At 38.2% G+C, this 23,153-nt stretch overlaps 2 protein-coding genes across 2 annotated transcripts; both read right to left on the bottom strand.

Annotated features, from left to right (window-relative positions):
* Positions 1–2,455: 2,455 nt before the first annotated feature.
* Positions 2,456–7,377, bottom strand: LOC146318732 (serine/threonine-protein kinase pim-2-like). The gene is made up of 8 exons (XM_084730610.1): positions 7,341–7,377; positions 5,671–6,324; positions 4,840–4,931; positions 4,588–4,635; positions 3,907–4,125; positions 3,318–3,495; positions 2,684–2,878; positions 2,456–2,547 (listed from the first exon to the last, which is right to left on the bottom strand). The coding sequence occupies exons 1-8, from the start codon at positions 7,375–7,377 to the stop codon at positions 2,456–2,458; spliced, it is 1,515 nt and encodes a 504-aa protein (XP_084586736.1).
* Positions 7,378–15,482: 8,105 nt separating this feature from the next.
* Positions 15,483–21,785, bottom strand: LOC146318731 (V-set and immunoglobulin domain-containing protein 1-like). Its single transcript, XM_084730352.1, has 7 exons — positions 21,728–21,785; positions 21,488–21,648; positions 19,847–20,054; positions 16,826–16,981; positions 15,995–16,111; positions 15,742–15,886; positions 15,483–15,653 (listed from the first exon to the last, which is right to left on the bottom strand). Exons 1-7 carry the CDS (start codon positions 21,768–21,770, stop codon positions 15,557–15,559), a joined length of 927 nt encoding a protein of 308 aa, XP_084586478.1. The 5' UTR covers positions 21,771–21,785; the 3' UTR covers positions 15,483–15,556.
* Between the last annotated feature and the right edge of the window lie 1,368 nt (positions 21,786–23,153).

The following is a 23,153-nucleotide window of genomic DNA, read 5'->3' as shown; positions in this document are numbered from 1 at the left end:
AATATAAATAAATCTAATTTTATAATATTCTGTAACAAAAATAAAAAGTATAAACTAAATTATTCATAGACAATATTGGAATTACTCAGGTTCCTCATATTAAATTCCTAGGTGTCATAGTAGATGAAAAATTCACATTCCATATTGAATTTGTCTGTAAAAAGACAATGAAGTCAATTGGAATTTTGAGTAGAGTTTGTTCAGTTATAAATCATTCTTGTATTTGAACTTTTTTTATTACAGCTTATTTTATCCTTATATTATGTACTGTAACACTGTGTGGGCTGCCACATGTCCCACTTTTCTCAATAAGATTTTGTCAGTTCAAAAGAAATTTTTGAGAATGACGAGCTTTGCCAAAAATATCTGATTCATCTGCTCCTCTTTTCAGAAAATACAAACTGCTATAAATGTTTAATGTGAACATATACCAGACTTGTGTGTTCGTGTACACCTAACTCATGAACTGCTGAGCACTTTTCAGATTTTTTCCTCAGTTTTGTTTAGTTTTTTAGTTTTTTCAGTTTTCCTCAGACATTGATTGTCATTATACAAAACACTCAAAGGACTTCCATCTTCCATAGTGTCAGACTTCCCTGAATCAATACACGTTTAAATACAGAGGACCAACTCTTTGGAACAATCTACCTACATCTCTACAATCAATATTTCCATTATCATTGTTCAATACACATCTGAAAAAGTTTTTAATGAGCAAATAGTTGGAGCATTTTTTTGTTTGTTTTTTGACTTCGTTGTAATGCATCTCACCTTGTATACTTTCATTGTTGTATATCAGTTTCATATTATTACTATTATTAGTCTTAGATGGCGCCTATGCATATAAATATGGAGAAATAGAGTCCAGGCTGAAAAATGATGAAGTTATCCTTTAACATGTTTCCTGCAGTGCTGATGACACATCGTGGTCGTTTTCTGATTTATTACAGTAAATATATTACAAATTTCTCCTTTTCTCATTTTGAGAGAAAATGCTTCACTATGTTCACCAGCTAGTAGCTAACTCTGTCTGCTGTTTGCTGCTGGCTGTTTGTGAGATATGTATACCTCTCTGAAATACTGTACAAATTAAGTTAGTCATTGTAAGCACAGAAAATACCACAGATACAGGAAATAAAAAACAACCCTCAAAGCTCCAATTTTTAATTGTTTTATTATTGTTGTTATTTCATTTTTGTGGCTAATTCAAATCAGGGGTTCTCAAAGTTTTGATGGGTGCCAATTGAAAGAGGATAGGAAACAGGAAAACCCAACCCGTAGCCCTTGGTGTGAGCAGTTTTACGTAAGAAATAATGATGTGTCGGTTGCGAACGATCCGGATCTTAGAGCCAGCTCTTTAAAGTGAACTATGGGACCCCACATGTAACATCTGTTGTTTTATCTGCCTTGTAAAGCATTTTGTTACTGTTATTCTGATAAGTCATATATATTCATTCATTTTCTGTAACCGCTTATTCCGTAAGGGTCGCGGGGCTGCTGGAGCCTATCCCAGCTGTCATTGGGCGAGAGGCAGGGTTCACCTTGGACAAGTCACCAGTTCATCGCAGGGCTGACACATAGACAGACAACCACTCACACTCACTTTCACACCTACGGGCAATTTAGAGTCACCAATTAACCTAGCATGCATGTCTTTGGACTGTGGGAGGAAGCCGGAGCACCCGGAGGGAACCCACGCAGACACGGGGAGAACATGAAAACTCCACCGTGCCGCCCACCTTTATTATTATCAGACAAAATATCTGCTTGTTGACAGATTAAAATGGCATTGCACAACAGAAGACTGATATATCCAGCTGGATTTTGTAGCGCTCTCCTCCATGTTGAGTCGGAATTCCCATCACTAGTAAGAAAGCTGGTCTGGTTCTACTGCAGAAAGAAAGTAGTCCCTTCATGAAACTGCTCACAACAAGGTCTGAGACAATGTTTTAGTGCTTTGAGTCCCACCAGCCAAAAGTTCTATTATATCGGAGAGAGGGTAGACTATGACAGAATAAAAAATTTGGGGTGAACTGTCCCTTTTAAACTGCCATGTTGTCCACTGAAATCATTAACTTTACCCAACAGCACTAGTGTTGTAACAGACCATAATTCCCGTCACCCTCGCAAGATGACACTTTTTTACAAGTTGTACCTATCTAACCGTACAGACGGGCCGCACTTTGAGAACCCCTGATTCAAAGTTTCAATTCAGTCCAATTATCATGTTTTTAAAGTGTGGGAGGAAACCGAAGCACTCGGAGGAAACCCACGCAGACACGGGGAGAACATGAAAACTCCACCGTGCCGCCCAGAGACGCTGCCGAGTCACTGAGCTCAGAGTGGGTCAGTGACTCAGCAGCATGAAAAGAAGATAGAAGAAAGAAGAAAGGAGGAGAAAGTTGGGGATTAGGGGATGGTCTTCAGGGGGTGGGGGTGGTGTGGGGCTGCAGGATCATGTTAACCAGGGGTGGCGCTGCAGCTCTTCCAGGGTGGCACGCTTCTCTGGTTCTACTATCAGGCACTTCCTCAAGAAATCCTTGCAGTCTGAAAAAAGAGAGGGCAGAAAACAATCAAAGATGAGGGTGGAAGTTTCAGTGATCTATTGGAACATGAAAGATAAAAGATCTACACACTATCAGGAGCAAAACTCAGTGCTGTATTGACACCAGCATTGTCTTACCTTCCGTCATGTTTAGGTCTTCTTCATCCATGCCACTGTCCCATGTCTTCATTTTGTGGAGGTACTCCATGGGGGTAAATTCGTTGTCAGTGTCCAGCAGTCCATAGAGCAGCGTGCCCAGCTGCCACACTGTGGTTGGGGCTGCCTCATATGATCCCTGCGTGAAATACTCTGGAGGGGCGAACGCAGGGGTTCCTACAATACGCAGACAGAGACAGAAAGGAGGGTTTAAATACAATTGATTTTGTCATGGGTTGTTTTCTTTTCTCAAGAACACAATGTTTGTCAGCGTTACTGATATTTATCTATGCTCAGATTTATCAATGCAAAGATTTTGCTTCTTTGTGAAATACCCCCAAAAAGCACCTAAAAAGCATATTCCTGAGCCTCTTTGGTAAGGTTACTTGGAACACTCAAAACAGTTGCAGTTTTATTCTCACTGGAAGAAGGTACCTTTAAGTTTTTATGAATTATAAAAAACTGCAAAAACACCTGAAAACATTGCAACATGCATCACAGTTTTAAAAAAGTGATATCAGACAGGTTAGGTCACAACAATCTCAAAAACAGCCTGTGAAATCCTGGAGGAACTGACAGACAGATGCAGAACAGGAGCATAAACCAGACATCGTACCAGCGAATCTGAAGTAAGGCTCGGTGCTCACAAAGCAGCCACATCCAAAGTCGATGATCCGCACTCGAGGGACATTGGAGCCGGTTTCAATCAGTAAATTTTCCGCTTTGATGTCACGATGGAAGACCCCCTCAGAGTGCATCGCGATGGCTGCCTCAAGTAACTGTTTGATGATGTTCTAAGAGAGAGATAAAGAGAAACACATTTAGAGTGGAGAAAACGGGACTGTTGGGTGATACTTCCACATTGTGTGACCGTTTGTGTGCATTTTTCACACAAACGGTCCCAACACAAGCTGCCAAAAAATCCAGCACACATAATGTTCGGTAAGGCTTGCACAATAACATGCAGTCTTCTACTGCTATGATAACCAGACAATGTCAATTTTCAAATAATGAGTCAACAAATGCAAAAGTTGTTCATGTATATAAAATTTGGACATAAATAAAAGATGGACAGCATGATGACACTTCCTCCCACTGTACAAAACTGACACCACATCATTTATCAACCCTGAAATGAGACCCTGCTAGCTCAGCTTTATGAACACAATATAGACTGACACAGAAACATGATCCAGCTTCAGTACCTTAATCTGGTTCTCATCCAGGGGACCAGCTTGAATCATGTAGTCGAACAGGTCCACAGACGGAACTGGTCTCTCCATGACCAGGACAACCTCCTGGTCAAGATCATACCAGTCTAATAATGTCACGACCGCAGATTTGCCTGCCGAGTCTGGTCCACCTGCTGCACTGAGCATGAGGAGCACCTCATTGGGGATCATGTATGTTTCTCCTTGTATCACCTGAAGGAAAGCATATACATAACAAAATTATTAGTATTTTAGTGGATGGATGATGCAGGGATGATGTATTTTTGTAGCCCAATGCTGAAGTTAGCATTACTCTAATTCCCTCTGCTAAAATCAATTAGATTAGATTAGATTTTGGATTAGTGCAGAAAATAGGCTCTGTGGTGAACCAAAGTCTGTGAAACCACTTTTGTGATTTTTGAAGTATAAATGCAACCACCAGAGGTAAAAAGCTAATATTACGCTATGAAAGAACTATGCCACGGTCCCACGACTTAGCATCACCACAGGTAAGTGGCTTGTGTTCTGCATGATGAAGTTTAATTTCCACTTAGCCACTCTAAGTTACCACCTTAACATGTTTCACATTAATTACAGTTAAAATTAATACTGGGTGTTTGCTGAATGAGTGTCAGTTCATGAGTTATAAGAAATCAAAAATAATCTTGCACTTACCACTGGTTGAGTCCTCACATATAGTTTAGCAATGTGTTTGATCGCCACCTACAAGACACAATCAATAGTACTTTGGTTAGTTTAGGGAGCCATGATGTGCAGGATTACTTTAAAAATGTAATATGATAAAACAACTTACAACCTGTTAAAAAAAAATTTAGTCAGTAACCTAATCCAAGTATCACAATATAAGCCTGATGGTGTGTATGTGTGTGTGTGTGTGTGATGTGAGAATATGAACGTAATACTTACTGGTAAATTATCCATTTTTCTGTAGCCGGCATAAACTGATCCGAAGCCTCCTTCTCCGAGTTTGTTGGTCTGCAGGTACTTGGCTTCAAGGTCTGCAACAAACACAACACACACACAGAGTATAGTTGTAATAAACATCTTAGTGTAACCCCTCTGTGTTTAAAGTTAGGTGAACACTATGGTGGATGTTATACATTATAGCTGACACAATTCATAATGTGTAAATCCAAAACTTATGTTGGTTTTTTAATCATATGTGCGTCAAATCACAAAAGTAATGTTTTGACATTTTGATAAATAGGATTCCTCTTTTCTTGAATTCGATTCTGACCCTGTCCACAGCCACACAAAACTTAGTTGATCTGAACTATTCCTTTATTTAGTGCAAAACCAAAGTGTAAAAAAACAACATGTTGTAGTTTTACGGGGGTTATGTACTGGACTATCTGTTGTTAAGACGGTAGACGTACTCAGATACAAACAACACACACAAATTCATTTTCTTTATCTTACCTCTGTCTGGCAATAAATAGGATGTGCTCCTGTTGTCCTGTGTGGAGGGTGAAGGGGTCTTGGAGCTCGTGGAGGAGTCCTGTGTAGAAGATGAGGAGGTCCTGGAGCTCATGGAGGAGTCCTGTGTGGAGGGTGAAGGGATCCAGGAGCTCAGCGAGGAGTCCTGTGTGGAAGATGAGGAGGTCCTGGAGCTCATGGAGGAGTCCTGTGTGGAGGGTGAAGGGGTCCTGGAGCTCATGGAGGAGTCCTGTGTGGAAGATGAGGAGGTCCTGGAGCTCATGGAGGAGTCCTGTATGGAGGGTGAAGGGGTCCTGGAGCTCATGGAGGAGTCCTGTGTGGAGGGTGAAGGGATCCAGGAGCTCAGCGAGGAGTCTTGTGTGGAAGATGAGGAGGTCCTGGAGCTCGAGGAGGAGTCCTGTGTAGAAGACGAGGAGGTCCTGGAGCTCGAGGAGGAGTCCTGTGTAGAAGACGAGGTGGTCCTGGAGCTCGAGGAGGAGTCCTGTGTAGAAGACGAGGAGGTCCTGGAGCTCGAGGAGGAGTCCTGTGTAGAAGACGAGGAGGTCCTGGAGCTCGAGGAGGAGTCCTGTGTAGAAGACGAGGAGGTCCTGGAGCTCGAGGAGGAGTCCTGTGTAGAAGACGAGGAGGTCCTGGAGCTCGAGGAGGAGTCCTGTGTAGAAGACGAGGTGGTCCTGGAGCTCGAGGAGGAATCCTGTGTAGAAGATGAGAGGGTCCAGGAGCTCAGGTAGAGGTTCTGTATGGAGGGTGATGGGCTGCTGTCTTGACCCCGCTGCCTCTTTTTGGGAGACTCGGTTTCGGCACTGGACTTTCTTTTGGTCCCCCTGGCTACAGGACTGTCCCCTTTGCAGTCACTTTTCGTCTTTTTCCTGGGTGACTCGAGCTTCATGCTGGCCTTCCTTTTGTTTCTTGTCACCTGCATGCTGGTGCTGGGTTCAGAGGTGTCGCTGCTTGTTTCTACAAGTGAGATAAACTCAGTGAACATTTCTGCAAAACTCCTGCTCAGATTGTTTTTCCCGCATCTCACAACATTATGGAAAAGATCCCTGCAGAGACAGAGCTTCTCTTCTTGGTTTACTGCCTCCATCAGTTAGCTTGTGTTGTGTGATTTCTTTTTTTTTACTTAACACATTAGTTTGGATCCGAACTAACCCACGCAATATAACAAACAAATTAACAGATCAAGGCAGTGGCAGACCAGCAACTCCCAGATTCTCAGAGGTAAAATGACTGTTTTTGTTAAAGGAGTCTGGCTGGTTTGGCGACAGCAATATGTGACTTGTATAACGGCGGTTTCCCGTTGGAAAAAGCTGCCTAACAGCAAGTTAAAGTTAATAAAAATGAAATTGCCAGGAGGTTGGCCCATTACAAGGTTTAACATCCAAGAGTCTGATGTTTTAAAATATATTTTCTAGCAGAATTGAAGAGTAAAAATCAAAACCCACTCCAAATATAATGAATTAATATAACAAAACATTCAACATCCACTTTCCCCTTTGAGTAGCCTACTCACTGATAAAACTTGTTAATAGTATTTTTCAGTGTAGTACAGATACTCTGATTCAGTACGCAGTCTACCTGCAAAATCATGTTATCACACTGTAAATAAACTCCAGCTAATCATTTCTTTTCTGTCTATAACTGAGGCATTCAAACCTCCTCTTACTGAAACAATCTGACTGTGAAGATGCAATATTATAATCTAAATCTATAAATTATAATCTGTTTCTGATAAAACTCAACTTGTTTCAAGAATTTTATTCAAGAGTCTGTCTTATAGTTTGTCTCAATATGCAGATTGCTGCACTAAAATCAGGAAGAATTAACGCAACTGTCAAAAATAATTGCAATAAAATAATTTGCATCGGAAATGAGTATTTTTAATGCACCTAATAACAGATTTTTAACTTATTTTCAGAAAAATACATTGAAATGACTTGATAAGAAACTGTTAATCAGGATTTCACACTCACCTGAATCGTCCTTGAAGTCACAAAGAGTCTTTGACATCTTGGCCGTCGCCTTGTTTTATACGCGATACCAATATTTATGAAAATAAGTTCCTGTAGATTGTAGAGAACTTGTGTGTACCTCTGCTGATATGCTGAGTGTGAGTGGATTTGTGTCTCTTGTGTGATTTGAAGTTACTCTGTGTTGATTCTGAAGATCCGTGATGATGAGTTCCATTCTGTGATGACATCATAATTACAGGCTGAAATTTGCATATAGAATATTTTTGTTTATGTTTGAATCCGTACCAGTGTTGAACAGCAGTGTTTCCTGATTTTTTTTTTTTCTGAAGAATAACTTAACTGAAATTACAAACCGTTGTGACCCAAATCACAACGCAGCTTATCAATGAATCTTGGAAAAAGTTAATTTGTAAATAAATAATGAAATAATTGACTTTTTTTCCCTGCCATTTCACATCACCTTATATTATCTTGTGTTATTAAAAACATACATGTTAAATACTTCATATCTATATATTTAGGTAGGTCGGTAGATAGATGGATTTTATAACGTACAGAGAGTAAACAATAAAACCATAAAAAATTATAGTGAGAGTAACAAAATGAAAACATAACAGAAAACCTGTACAAGTTCACAGAAGAAACTCTCAAAAAAAAGAAAAAAAAAAAAACGAGAAACAAAACAAAATGTTTTTCATGCTTGAAAAGAAGTAAGTGTTCACACAAAAATATATATATTTAGTACTGTTTTATCTCATATATATGTATATGTGTGTGTGTATATATATATGCATAAATATATATACACACATCATATACAGAGATATACCTACAACACTATATACCAATCTATTGAACCATTAATTAATTATTAATTATTATCTTTTTCATCCCACATATATATGTATGTATATATATGTGTATCTCTCTGTCTCTCTCTATATATGTGTGTGTGTGTGTGTGTGTGTGTATACATGTATATTATGGCATCCCGTTCAGTGGTCGCTACATGGTCTTTAATTTAGATGTTTTGCCATGAATAGGAAGTTGCTGTAACATCAGTGTACGTTGTAAAATCTGCCCCAAACTTCATGTTTGATAAGAGTCCCAGCCTCAAGACATCTGCAAAACAACTACGAGTCATAGTTATAGCATCGCTGATGGGCAACAGGAAGTAGGCTTCGTGTGACAATTATCATTTGATTTATATGAAACTTTCACAGTGTGGTCTACACTTGAAGATCACACCACACTGGAACATGACAGAAATAGTGGGTGTTCTGTAGTGCCATCCGGCAGAGAAAGGAATTGACAATGAACTCTTTTGAATTAGCAGAGAACAGTCTGCCCCACTGAAGAGACAAATTTTATTTGACAGGGAATGATGTCAAAAAATGACACATGTCAATAGAATAGAATATTTTCATTGTCATTGCACAATGAAATTTGCTGTGCCTTCCCTAAAACTTTTCTGTTACATTCCACACATAAATACACTCATCATACAAGTGAATAATAACAACAATAATAATAATGCATTCATAATGCATCCAACAGTGATACTCTGTACATAACAGATCCTTTTATTTTCTGTCATTCACTTTTGTGAAAATGGTACAAGCATGGGAAAATAGTTGATTGAAAACAAAAGTCTTGCACTCACATGACTGAAGTAAACAAGAGGAATAAAAGTCCATCCCAATACAAAAACAATCCCTCTCAACTATCACCCACAACCCACTAGAAGTCTGTACATCCACAGAGTCCCTGGTCTCCGCCTGTACCTTTACCATAGACTTTACCAACCCAAAACACTGGTATTTGACATGCTGGGAATGAGAATTATTCTACCTTTTCAGAAAAAAGAAAAAAAGATTTCCTTAAAGAATTGGGAACTGGTCATGTCTGCTGTCTTGCCTGGAGCCTGATGAGGAGACACATATCACAAGTAATGATATCAGTACTGGTCAGCAGGTCAAGGATGTGGCTCAGAAAAAAGACAACCGATCGATTAGAAAGAGATTAAAACACATATCTTATTTACTGGATGCTGTGCACTCAAGAAATCTTTAACCCTTTCCTTTCTTCCACACTAATTATGTGTTATCTCTTCTTCTATCAGTCACAGGTCAGCACTCTGCCCTGCTTTTCCCAACACTAACTCAACATCATGAGTCTGAATGACGGTATCATATAATGTTTGATCCACTATATCTCTCTGATAACTGTTCATATAAAATTATTGCATTAAAGAATGGAGATCATAGCTTCTGTTTCCAAAATCACTTACAATTTTAAATATGAAACATTTTCCCAAGCTCACAGCACAGCCTGTGTTTTCTAACTAAAAACTGTTCAGACAGGCCACGGATTAGGAATTATGGACAGGGGGACAAAATTTTCCAGATTAAGCCCCATCCTACACCCATTGCGGCACCACCACCACCCATCCACCCACTCTTAGCTCTAATACCAACAATAATATAATACAATAATAATACAATAATCAAAGTATTGATTTAATTGTTTGCAGAGCTGAAATACTGTCATCAACCACATTTGTCCAAGAGCCAGAATTTGTGAGAATCCATCTTGCCGGGCTCCAAGTTATCTGTTTGTGACTGCACCAGAACTGGCGTGAGCCAGTCGGTGTCCTCAGAGGGACTACAGGCGGCCAAGGACGCTTCAGGTGCAACAGCACATAGAAGCATCTGTGGACACGACTCACCTCAAACAAACAATGGTGGCTCCTGAAGAGGTTAGCGTAGATACTGAGATAGTAATAGTCAGTGTTGGGAGTAACACGTTACAAAAGTAATGCAGTTACAGTAATGTATTACTATTTGCTGTAACGCAGTAATATAACGCATTACTAATGAAATTTCTGTAATATTATACCAGTTACAATCTAAGTAACGTGCGTTACAAAGCATTTTAACCCGATTAGGTATTGTTTTTTAAGAATTCACCAACACAGCGAAACATCCCGACAACAGAAAAAAAATCTGCGAGAGTCATTTCCTATTGCTGGAACTCGCAAAGATGACTACAGACACAGATTCTACATTTGTGAGATGGACATGCTCACATTATTTTTAGTTCTTTATAGAAAAGGACAAGAGCATAATAGTCATGTGCAATCTGTGTGTGACACCGAGGGAACTCTCTACTTCAAAAAAATAGCACTAGTAACCTGGACCAGTGCCACGCTAACATTAAAGTAAACCAGAGAGATGTACCTGTGGGTTAGAGAAAGACAACCGAGGACGAGCATACGGGAAAGACAAAGCAACAAAAGTTACATTTCTCTCGGTCTGCCATGCTTCTTGAAGTCAGAGAAGTGAGGAGACTGGTGGCAGTGTATATTGTGGAAGAGATGCTCCCCATCAATGGTAGAATCGCCGGCGTTGACCGCTCTCTGTCTCTTCACACTATAAATCCAAATACGAGTTCTGCCTGTCACTACAGTAATGAAGTGTGTCCTGGATTTCTGTCTTGGTGGCAGAGAGTGGATGTCTGTTCACACGGACGCCCAGAACGGTTTGAACATGACATTTTATGCACACTTTGAAGTACAGCATTAGAAAAGTTTGCTAGAAAAAAACTTTCTTTTGAAAAACTTTCTCAATTTTGCTTTGTTTTTGGGTTTGCTCAAGGTTGTTTTTTGGCCTTTATGAGAAGAGTTAACACTCTTAATGCAAGATGGAAACACTTTTTCTGAATAAGTTCTGATGTAACAAACATTGAGTCACTTGACTGATCAGCTGTTTCCTCATGGTTCCCTTGGTTCTGTAACACATCCATGATGGCTCCACACAGATGTGATGGAACTTTCTTCATATTAATACATGAAACTAACAGAAATATCGGCCTTGTTTCTCATGGTTTGAGGTTCCATTGGAACTCTTTTAATAATGTTATCCTGTTGCACCCTCTTCTGTTGCAATGGTATAATGATTGGAGAATCCTCCTAAACACATGACAGACAGAAAAAAACATTCATTTGTTTTCCTGATTTACTCTAAATTTACTTTACTTCTGTCCTACTGACTTGCACTTTGGGGGCAATGTCACATATTTAACACTTTATTTGGGCTGACCTCTGATTTACTCAAATTTCTGCAGAAAACAGCAAATATCTGCTGTTGCTGTGAACACTGTGTTGTATCATTTGTAAATTCAACATGATTTAGTGTTAATGCTGTTTTTTTTTCTCTCTTTTTTAAATCAAATTTCAGATGGATGGGGTAACACCCAGTGTGGCTCCTCTCAGCGCTTCATCTGCTCCAAGAACGCGTTCGGCTGTTAACATCCAAAACATCTGGGGCCTCGGGATGGACCAGCTGTTTAGAGCCAACTCATGAACTTTGTTGTGCGTCCTAACGAATTTTAGTTTTCCATTGTGTATTTTGTATAAAAGGTTAAATGATAAAGTGTTCGGTAACGTTTGTGTAAAAGCTTTTTTTGTTTGTGACTGTGACCTGAGGCTTCTTTTCCATAAAAAGACAGAACAAAACAGAACAATGTGTGATCTTCCTTTAATCAACTGAAACTTGGTTCAAGTGCGGAGACCTGAGATATACACTCCAGTATCACTCAGAGCAGCTCCCTCTCTCTTTGTGTCTGAGTGTGATTGTCTGCAGGCGTGCCACAGTCAGGTCTGAGCCATCAGCTGCACTTAATCCCAGCCAATCAAACAACTTTGTCTGGAGGTAAAGTTACTGCAGCTAGTAAGCTACTATTAGTTAGCTGGACATGCTAACGTTAACAGCTTATGTTAGAGCAGATGAAGACAGTGTGTTTCACTTTCTTGAGTAGGGATGGGAATTGAAAACCGGTTCTTGTTGAGAACTGGCTCCCAGTGTTTCAATTCCTTGGAATCATTTGCCAATTTTGCAAATGATTCCCTTATCGATTCCAGTGGGCGCGAATGACATCATTCACCAGTGCAGCCAGCAGGAAACATGGTCCCCAAGTGGCACAAACGCTCAAAAGTTTGGTTACATTTCACAAGAAAGGATGACAACAGGGCAACTTACAATACTTGCAAAGTGGATATTTCATCAAAGGGAGGAAATACTACCAATATGTAGAAACATTTTCACACACAGCATGCGATCACTTTGAATGAATGTCGTGTTTTCAATCCGCTCCGGAGTGAATCTCAACCCAGCAGCAGCGGCAATGTCAGCACATCCTCTGCTGTTAATACTAGGGGTGCAACGGATCACAGTTGACCCGTGTCCCGTACAGATCGCCATCTACGGTTCAGCATGCATGTGATCCACGGACCACATGTGAGCATTGTAGTTGTACTGTCACTGTTACTTCTGTATAAGTTATAATACTCAAAATCTCAATGCAGAGTTGCAGTGAAAAGACAGGACAGATGCTGCTGTATGCAGCACATCTCTGTGAAGAGCAACTGATTTAAAAGCCGTCACATCGCCTTGAGTGAAATCCAGACCACAACTTTTTTCACTGATGTAACTCTGCTATCACCAAAGAAACAGATCATAAAACTGTGATGTTCATGGAAACTTTGGTGATATCAGCTGTCTTAACTTCTACACAGCTCCTCTCTGCTCACCGGTGCAGCTCTGTCTCACCCCGTCTGTGACACAGTGTCTGCTGATTGATTGATCATGATTTCTAACCAATCAGATGTGCTGTGCTGTAGGCGGGACATTGAGCCAGACTACAGAGCATAGTTGTGTATTATACTGTACAGTGTATAATGATCTAATATATGTGTAGCATATACATAGTACAGCACTGTATAAGTTTGAAGTTTTTAATATTATTACCATTATCATTACTATTATCATTATTATTACATCACATAACTATGGTGATAATTACAGACGGACAAAGATCAAAGACAAGTGCATTTTTTAAATAATTTAACCCTAATCCCACCACTTTTTTTTGTTTTTGCTGATCCGAAAAATGATCCGATCTGTGACTCAAACCCGTGATACAATCCGAACCATGAGTTTTTTGATCCGTTGCACCCCTACTGCCCTCACACACAACAAATAATCATAAAGTTGTGGTCACCTGCTAAGCATGAGCAGAGAGGTAGCAGGTTATTCTGCATTAAATTTATGGATTTGCCTGTGCCAAAGAAGGTGGTGTTTAATATATACATATATTAAATACCCACAATTCATCTGCAGCTGTTAATAGAGTTGGAGGCTTTTACTCTTTACCCTGGAATAAAATGGTTCAAGGTGCCATCATTACACCTGTAATCATTTCTAAATATTATAGAACTGAAAAAATGTAGAATAAGATGAAGATTATTTACATGCACATATAAAAGTGGATCACTGTCTAGTTAAAAAGTTATCGCTGCTGGTGTTGGTGGTGGTGAGAACATAGTGAGTCATGTAGCTGTATGATGCTCCATAGGGCAGTTTTTATTTGTCTGCTGAGGCAGCTTCATGACTTAGCCTTGAATAAAATGTGATATCATGTAAGGAAGCCACTGAAACCCACACAACACGTCTCCATGGAGATCTCAGGGACTGTAAACCTGAATGAATGCTGGAGTGGCAGTGGGAGACTTCAGTGTTAGTTTGCTGCCACCTAGATGAAACTTGATATTGTCAAATATGGTTTTACTGAAGGAGCTACATGACTCAACTCAGAGAAAACAACATTTTATTTAATAAGGATCTCTGAACATAACATGAAATAGCCACACTTCACATCTGCTTGACAGTTTGTTTTGACAAAGATCAACTTAAAATCGATCTGAGAGCCCACTGTAATATCCCTTAGCTGAAAAAAAAAGAAAAAAGAAAAAAAGAGGGACTGCTTTCTAGATTGCTTGTAATACTTATGATATTTTATCATATGAAAGACTATATTTGAATGTAGTCTGTTTTCATTGAGTTAAAAAAATGTCTAATTATATTTTAAAATGTAATAAAAATACAAAAACGTGGACTGAGCTTGTTTGTATTGTATTGGTATTGTGATCATTTGCATGATGCAGACTCATTTAGTGCAGTATTTCATACAATAAATTCAAATATAGTACAGCTACATAATAGTCTGTATAATGGGAAGTATTTTAATTAAATGTATTTAGAATTATGCATTTAGTATGTAATTTGTGTTTGCTGGGCAGAAACAATATGTGATTTGTAACAAACTAATTTAAGAGCTTGTATTTGAAAGACTAAAAATATGTTATTTAAAGCTACTACAAGGAGTTTTTAAATAGTTATGAAACAGTCTCAATTTATTAGTTAACAAGACCATCTGGGAGAAGATTGGCTCTTTCTGTGTATTTGTTTTTAATGCCCTTGGGTTGGATTCATGTTGAAATAAGAATAAACAAGCCTGTGTTTACAGGGGCCTACAAAATCAACAATTACAGTTCTTTGTAGTAGCTTTAATATAATATTTCATTCTGAAATAAGACACAATTTTATCCCCTGGTTTAAATGGTACAACAACGTAATCACAGTCTTTGGCTGAATGCAAGTGAATAAGGTGACATCTTGTGAGCACTGGCTTGAGGAAAGAAGCTGTTTTGGTGTTTGGTGCAATGCAGATTTTCCAGATGAATAATCTTAAGTATAGTAAGATCTTGCAGTAAGGCTTAACGCTTGCAGATAGACACTAAAATACAACAGAAGACAAGAGTAATTAGCAAGCACTTGTACTCTAGAATTGGCAAATACAGTATAATCTTTAGCTAGAAAGCATCCAGCAAGCACCCCTGAATTTGCAGCCTCCCACCTCAAAGTATCAAGACTGACCACTTCAGATCTACGATATGGAAAATGATCAGGACTCATCTTTTTAATGTAGGGGGATTAAGGTCAGACTCATGTTGAGCTTAGTACTAAAATGTGACATGAATGTATTTTTGTATTTTCAAGTTAAAATTACATTTAATTAAATACATTTCTCAGTATTTAGTATTTTATTTTAGCACATTTGATGAAGAAGTATTTGTAATGTGTAACAAGATCATATTTAATGTATTAGTGCTTGTCTGCCTGTATATCCAATGCAGGGATCATACACTTGAATGCCACACAAACTATAAAAAGGTAAAACAAAGAAAAGCACCACAAATATTGTGTCTTCGTTCCTGCAGATCTAAGTAAAAAATAAAGAATGACGTGTGTTAAACACTGGACATCCTGTTGTTCAGAGGAGTGACGTTGCTCCAGTTGTTTTCAACAGGCCTTTTTTTAGGCTCGTGGCTCATCTGCCTCAGCATGGATGCTGCCGGCTGTGGTTGCCACGGGAACACTATCTGAGGCTTCCTGGGCGTGGGGGGAGCGCCTCCTAGTGGCCACAGAAATAATTGATTTTAGTACAGTCTTCAAGTAGGGATGACATGAAATGCAAAAATACTACAAATCTAAAACCTCACTTCATCTCGTTGCCCTCGGCTGCTTTAACTGCTTTGTACTTGTGTCTCTTCACAGTGTGAGCGATGAACCACACAACCAGGAGGATCAGGATACAGCCGAGCAACGCCCCGATCACTGCTCCGGCAATCACTCCATCCCCCACGTCTACACAAACACAAGTTTTTATATCCATTAATAAAGCCTTTTTTTTTTTTTAGCATTTTTGCTTTTCTATTTTTGTACATATTCTCAAAATCAAAAATACAAACATACCAGGACTCAGCTCTACAGTGCAAAGTGAAAATCCCACTGCGTTTGTGGCGTTGCACTGGTACTCCCCAAACTCAAACTGGGATATGTTTCCAATTCTGAGTATTCCAGTTTGGGTCACTGAAGAAACAAGTAAACACAAGTTTATGAAAGATGAATACGCATGTTAACAAGTAGGGGAGATCGGGGCATCTTGTCAACATGGGTAAGTTGTCACACTGATTATATCTCGAACACCAGAGGCCGCTATCAAAAAAAATCTGCATACATGCACAACTCACTGTTCTGAAGTAATTTTGCTCTGAAGATGCACTATATGTTGCTGTAATCTGGCATAAGAAAGATATTCAAATTTTTCAACAATAAAATAAAAAAAAAAAAAAAATTGAAAATTTACGTAACAAATTTTATAAGTAAGAAATGTTAAATTATTTAAATTTTGCAGATGGTTTGTCACTGTATGCATATTTCAACTGCAGCCCTGCAGAAGCCCAGCTTGATAGCAGCTTAAGTTAGTGGTTGCTATGCAACATGTAAACAACAGTGTGTGTGTGTTGATATTGCGTACTGCTTCACGCAGTATTAGTAGCAGTAATTAAATTGCTTTAAAATATGTCACAAAACAGTATTATACACAGGAAGGTTTAAAAGTAGCCTTTAACTAGAAAAATGTAAAGAATAAACAATTAAAGATAAAAGTCTAAAGATTATACATTTTGCACACCAGAATGTATTATTTTATGATGTAATGAGACAGAAAATTGAAATGAAAGTAAAATGTGACAGGATACCCTGCTCTCCCCTATATCACAGTAACACACATACAGTACTCACCACTGCCCAGTACAGGCCTCCTTGTCTTAGTCTGGTCCAGTCTGGTCCAGGTGTACATTGGGGTCGGGCTCCCGTGCTCACTGTGGCAGGTCAGAGTGACCAGGTGACCCGTCTCTATGTCACCGTGGACGGCGCAGTAAGGAACAGAGGGCCTCTCTGACAGACGACACAAGAAGGATGCTTGAGTCGATTAAGTGATTTTTATTTAGTCTGTAAATTTTACTTTGACGTCATCATCACTGATGTTTATCAGTTAATTTCAGCAAGAGCTTCAGATTGTCACACTTTTGAGGCACGAAGTGTAACGAAGTGTATTAGCTAACATTAGCCATCGTTAGCTACAGTACTGGTCATACGAGACCAAGGGTGCTTTTTATTTTTTTTATTTTGTATTTTGCCCACTTGGAAGAGGAAGAATGTGTTTTGTCTTCTTTAAAAAGATATTAAGTTATTATAATTTGACTTGATTAAATTTGATTGACACTTGGCTACTGTCCTGTTAGCTCTTTGGTTGTTTTAACTGTGAATATTTTAATGCAGGATGAGTCTGTTTTTATCAGACAGCGAGGACTCTCTCAATACAGTCTGTGTTGAGGTTTTCACTGGATCCTTATCCTGTTTATCTAAAGTTAATATCTTAAATCTAAATTTCATTTAGTTTTCTTGACAGAATTGAAATGCTGAGATATGGGCTTTTTTTTTTTAGGTTGTCTTAGGTCCCTTAAAATCAAGATCTTATGATCTCCTATGAAGCTTTGGAGACCCCTAGTGGGGGTCGGGACCCCCAGGTTGGGAACCAGTGATAGAGTATAGTAATGTCTATACCCTATTGTGTACATTGTGTGTAGATACTTTACATTCTTCACACAAATTACAGTAGATTAACCAAAACAGCATTATCCAATACACTTGAACAGAACAGAGCAGGAGTTTGGAGTAATTTAGACAGAATTTGATATTGATAATGTATTTAACATCAACAATTAAAAAGTAACTAATACTCTAAGTAGTTTTTCAGAAGAATACTTTGTACTCTTACTTAACACCGGTACTTTTACTTGTAATTGAGTAATATTTTAGTAATGTAACAGTACTTGTACTTGAGTACAGATTTCCAGTATTCTTTTCATCACTGCATTGTGTATATTGATTACAATCAATTGTTACTATGCAATTTGATTGGTAAAAATCAATGTGCTTATTAATGCTGTTTATAATCTGTTTATTTGCTCATTGTAGTGTCTATATGGCAGCACACACAAGTTGGGTATTTGTGTTGCTGATACAACTCAACAACACTTTGCAGCACACCAGAACTGAAGAATTACCGCTTTAATGAGAGAAAGGAGTCACACTGCACACTTTACTGTATGCTGTAATAGGAGGTTATTATCTTAATGCAACAATACTTTGCAAATTCAAAACAGGTCATAAAAGTCATATCAAAGTAGAGAAAAGATAATGTATGAATCTGTTTTGTAACAAAGACACTTTACAGATTTGACTTAATCAAACAGGACGTCACGTGTCTGTCCATTAGTCATCATGAGGCAGGACGTGTGCTGGGAGTGGCCTCACAGTTCTCTGTTCCTGAGTTGTGACTGAATCCTTACTGTTTATTTCATGGAGACTGCCTGTTAATCAGATTGGACATTTTATTTTTATTTACTGTGTTTTCCTAATAGGGGTAAGGCTTACACATTAATTTATTTCATGACAGACTGCTCACTCTCCTTGAAATATTACCACGGTTCTATGTAAGTGATCTTGATCTTTGATCCCATGATTCTCAGCATAAGAACAGCCATACACGATTATGCATCATATTCAGAGTGTAGAAACTGACCTGCAAACATTTTCATAAAGGCTGAGGCTATGAAATACAAGACATGTGCTTAGCATGCAGCAGATTTTGATATACCCTCTGTATGCAGCACAAGGATGCAGTCACAGTCCTACTCTAATTTCCAACACTGACAATGAGGAGACTGCTGCAGTAACCATGGAAACTACTGAGGATACTGAGGCCTGCAAGGTTGTCCCTGGTAACTCAGTGAATGAGAGGATTCAAACTGAATGTAATTCCCTAATCACACTATTCAGGGCCACTATTTTAATAGATGTGTTAAAGGTACAACACTGATAATAAATACAGTCTTCTCAGATGTGGAAAAAGCACTGATATGTCACTTTAAATCAAAGAAGTCTTGCTTCGGTTAAATTTTACCTACAGTGATCCACACCCAGATTTAATGTTGAAAATACTCAGGTAAAAGTGAAGGAGTAGCTCTCTGAGACGTGACTAATGCAGCCCTGCTGTCGCACGAAAAACACTGAGAGAAAAGACAAATGAGGAACCACGATGGTTATTATGGGATCAAAAGTTCAAATCAAAAATAAGACCAGCAGCTTCCAAGAGGCCGACGGTGTGCTTTTGCTCTCGCTTTTCTCGCAGCCACACCCTTATGAGCAGGAGAATACTGGCCAAAGCACCACCGCGAGGCTCAGATTAGGGTTTTTATTTTCTTTCTTCTGTCTTAATAGCTGTTTCAAAACAGCAGCAGCAGCTCAGCCAGTCAATTCGAAAGCAGAATATCAGCACCACGCTGGAAAAAAAAAAAGAAAACTGATCTCCTTCTGCTTTTCTCATAATGTAAATACTCAGTCAATACTGCTAATGGGTGTGGTTCAGTCGTATGAAATCTCCTACACACCCATTGTACACTCTCGCTGTTTTTAAATATTTTGCCTGATTAGACCTCTTCTCAGGACTGTATGTGTGCAGAATATGATAAACTTGAACTAATATCAAGTTTATTTGACTAGAAAAGTTATTGTGTTTTTAAACATTACAAAATTACCTCAACTTGTCATTTAAATACAGTTAAAGTTAAAACAAATAGTTTATTTTTAAAGTGAATGGCGTCAATCTTTTTTTTTTTTTTTTTTTTTTAAATACAGTGATAGCCTTACATCTGTGAAGGTGACAACATTTTTACACCCTCTGGAGTTAAAACTTACCAAGAACTTTCACATTGATACTGGCCTGAGACTGTCCGTCCACATCAGGAAAGTTATGAACCTCACAGGTGTAGACTCCTGCATCTGATGGCTGCATGTTGCTTATTATTATGGAGGTGTTTCTGGTCGTGGCGGGAGAAGGGAGAGCGTGAAGTCTGCCCTCGTACTCTTTTGCAATGACCTCCTTTCCTGATTGATAGTAGTACAGCTGGAAGCAAACAGCAACAAGTTAGACTACCTGACACAATGAAAGACACTGTTTTTTTTACATATTGTGTTACATTATTTCATGGTAAAATCTTATTGTTACACAGAGAGGTCCTGATGTAAAACAAAACCTCTGATACTCCAACAAATAAACGTTTAATTTGGTTAAAGACACATGGTTACTATCAACAGATATTAAACAGTTACTCAATAGTACACTTCAACAATTCAAAACCTATAAACATGAGTTTGTCTAACTTGAAATCTTTTAACTTGAAATGATGGGTTGAATGAATGTACTGTACAGAGTTTAATCAACTCATTAAAATAAGTTCCTAAAGAAACATGATTAGAATCATTAACAGACTACCTAGCATGTTTGAAGGTTTTTTATAATATGAAGTGAAAATATGATATCATATGTTATCATAACATATGATGTCAACTTGCTTTGTGTTTCTAATAGACAATAATGAAAACATTGCAAAAAATTGTGAAGCTTAGTACGGAGTTTTTAAAAATTTAAGTTGAAGTTCATTGAGAGCAGTTTCACATATTGTCTTTGTAACAATGCTGGAAAAAGCAGCTCCAACAGGAGCAGCTGCAGCTGTAAGTTCCCTGTGTGAAATGAAGAACTGACTTTTTAAACTGAGAAAATGTAAAAGGATATATTTGTAATTGGAGTTTTTGGTTCAACCTAATATTGTAAGCTTATTTAACATGTTTTTTCAAGTACAACTGAATTATATCAAGTTTATTTGAATAGCAGAGCTTAGTAAAACTGACTGAAAAATAATCATTCTCATTAATGCCTGTAATCATTCGGAATGATGTTTTTCATTATTTCTGCTTTTATCTGATTTCTCAGTCACAGGCTTTGTTGACTCAGTGAGGTGTGTCTCCTAACAGTTGGCATACTGAAAAAAAGCAGCGAACCTGTTTGTGTGATCGCGCGCAAAATGTGTTTTGTAGTGAAACTGACTTTTCTATGAGTAATTTTAAATACAGTCAACTCTGAATGTCTTCCGAAAAGGTGAGTTTTATCATTAGATTAGATCCAACTAGAGTGCTGCATTTCAGTGATTAAGTTGAAATGACCTATCATACCACATTTTGGTAAGGAGCAGTGATTTTCCACTGCATTTACAAGCTTGAAAGCAACACATAATGGCTGGTGTCTTTACAATCACAATCACTCAAAGCCTTGTGCAGTCATTAAACAAACACTGTGAGCTGCTGGACTCAAACCAAATGTGAACATGAAAGACTTGTTTGTGTGCTCAATAAATGCAATAAGAATATTCTAAACTTTTGCACTTTTTTTTTAGCAGTAAAGAAAGTCACTAAATCTGATGTTACAATACAGAGCATCCCAGTTGATAATGCACCACATTTTAAGCTCATCATCATCATCATCATCATCTGTGCGTCTACCTGCTCCGGCGTCACAAAGGACGATGAATCGAAGTCCCACTGGATGGTGAGGCCGGTGGTCTGCTCAGTCGTAACAAACGCACACTGGAGGTGGACACTGTCACCTTTTGTAACATTGACAGATCTCTGCGGGGTCGTGACTGTGATCAGTTCAACACATCCTACAAAACAACACATTTATCAAGTTTAATCCAAAACCAAACAGAAAATTAGAAGAAGAAGGAGCAGAATTGTAGTTACCGATTATGCTTATAAGCACCAACAAGCGCAGCGTGGAGCACATCTTCACTGACTGTTGTAATCTACACTCACAGAGCTTCTTAACAGCTGAACTTTTCACCGTCTCCACTGCACAGCTCTGACTGCTGCAGGCAGCACTGAAAGAGAGGAAGAAAACGTTGGACTATCACAGGCAAGGTTACTGTACGCTTGGTAATGGATTGGCCGATACTGTGCATGTTGATAACACAGTGTTTGCATATCCATGTTTGCCAGACTGGGTGTGTGTTCGCTGTTGTTTTTTAAAAACCGTCGATTTAGCCGTTAATAATTTTGGGCCGGAGCAGATGAAAATGAGAAGTGAGAGAGAAAAAAACTAACCCATTCACTTTAAAAGTAAAATACTTGTTTTAACTTGAAAAAGTTAGCATTTGGACTGCCTTCAAATTTTAAGTTGACTGAATCAGAAAAGACAAGTTGAGGTAATTTTATAATTATTTAAAACAAACAAACTTTCCTAGTCAAATAAACTTGATATTAATTCAGCTGTACTTCAAAAACATGTTCAGTGCTTAAGATATCAAGTTGAACTAACAACTCTTTGATCATACTACAAACAAATTTGATTTCTTTTTACATTTGCTCAGTTTGAAAAGTCAGTTGAATGAACTTACAGCTTGAGCTGCTCCTGTTGGAGCTTCTTTTTTACTGCATCAGAACAAAGACAGTATGTGAAGCTGATCCCTGTGAATTTATTGCGTTTCAAGGGACTGTGTGAAAACAAGCAACCATAACTTATCTTATAATTTATTAGAGATACATGGCAAGTTTTCATCATATACTTCTATGTATTTTTATCTATAGATTCCTTCAAACTATGAAAAGAAGGTTCTCGGGAGTGTTTTAACCAACAGTGCATGCTGGGATGTCTGCTAATATGCTGATCATGTTCTTTGGAAAGTTAAAGAGTTGATTGAACTCTTTAAAGTTGAATCAACCTGACTATATATTGTAGGGAAACATGAAAAATGTAGATTTCTTTAAAAAAAAATAAAGTTAAAGGAAAGGTTTTTGTTAAATCTATTGCATCAAATCTCTTTAAGGGGCTGGGGCAAAAAATATATGAATGAAAGAAAAGTGGTGAATATTAGTTTATTCCCGTATTTATAAGTATTTCTAATAATCATGCTGTTGCAATTATGTGAGTATTTTCATTCTTTAAAAAGTCATCAGAATGCAGGAAACAAAGAATCTGAAACTCTTTTTTTTTTTTATTTTTTTTGAAATCCTATCCATCCTATTTTTGAAGGTTCTCAAGTTCCCACAGAGGTCGAGGAAGGACAGAATAAATCAACCTCGCATATGTATGTAAAGATTTTTTGATTCCATTAAATTTCCATATAATTTTTTACAGTGTTCATGCATATATGAATAAATACAATGTGTG

This window comes from Lutjanus erythropterus, chromosome 11 (assembly GCF_056507025.1).
Source record: "Lutjanus erythropterus isolate fLutEry1 chromosome 11, fLutEry1.hap2, whole genome shotgun sequence".
Classification (NCBI taxonomy): Eukaryota; Metazoa; Chordata; class Actinopteri; order Lutjaniformes; family Lutjanidae; genus Lutjanus; species Lutjanus erythropterus.
This window is presented reverse-complemented; position numbering and strand designations above follow the sequence as displayed.

What these genes read in the sequence shown, in the direction of transcription:
- LOC146318732 (XM_084730610.1), bottom strand. Translation starts at nt 7,377, where the DNA reads ATGTCAAAGACTCTTTGTGACTTCAAGGACGATTCAG. An exon ending in GCCTTACTTCAGATTCGCTG is followed by an intron (nt 2,879 to 3,317) that starts GTACGATGTCTG and finishes TGCGTATTGTAG; the next exon opens with GAACCCCTGCGTTCGCCCCT. An exon ending in AGACCTAAACATGACGGAAG is followed by an intron (nt 2,548 to 2,683) that starts GTAAGACAATGC and finishes CTCTTTTTTCAG; the next exon opens with ACTGCAAGGATTTCTTGAGG.
- LOC146318731 (XM_084730352.1), bottom strand. Translation starts at nt 21,770, where the DNA reads ATGTGCTCCACGCTGCGCTTGTTGGTGCTTATAAGCATAATCG. An exon ending in GAGGCCTGTACTGGGCAGTG is followed by an intron (nt 16,112 to 16,825) that starts GTGAGTACTGTA and finishes TTGTTTCTTCAG; the next exon opens with TGACCCAAACTGGAATACTC. An exon ending in CACTGTAGAGCTGAGTCCTG is followed by an intron (nt 15,887 to 15,994) that starts GTATGTTTGTAT and finishes GTGTTTGTGTAG; the next exon opens with ACGTGGGGGATGGAGTGATT.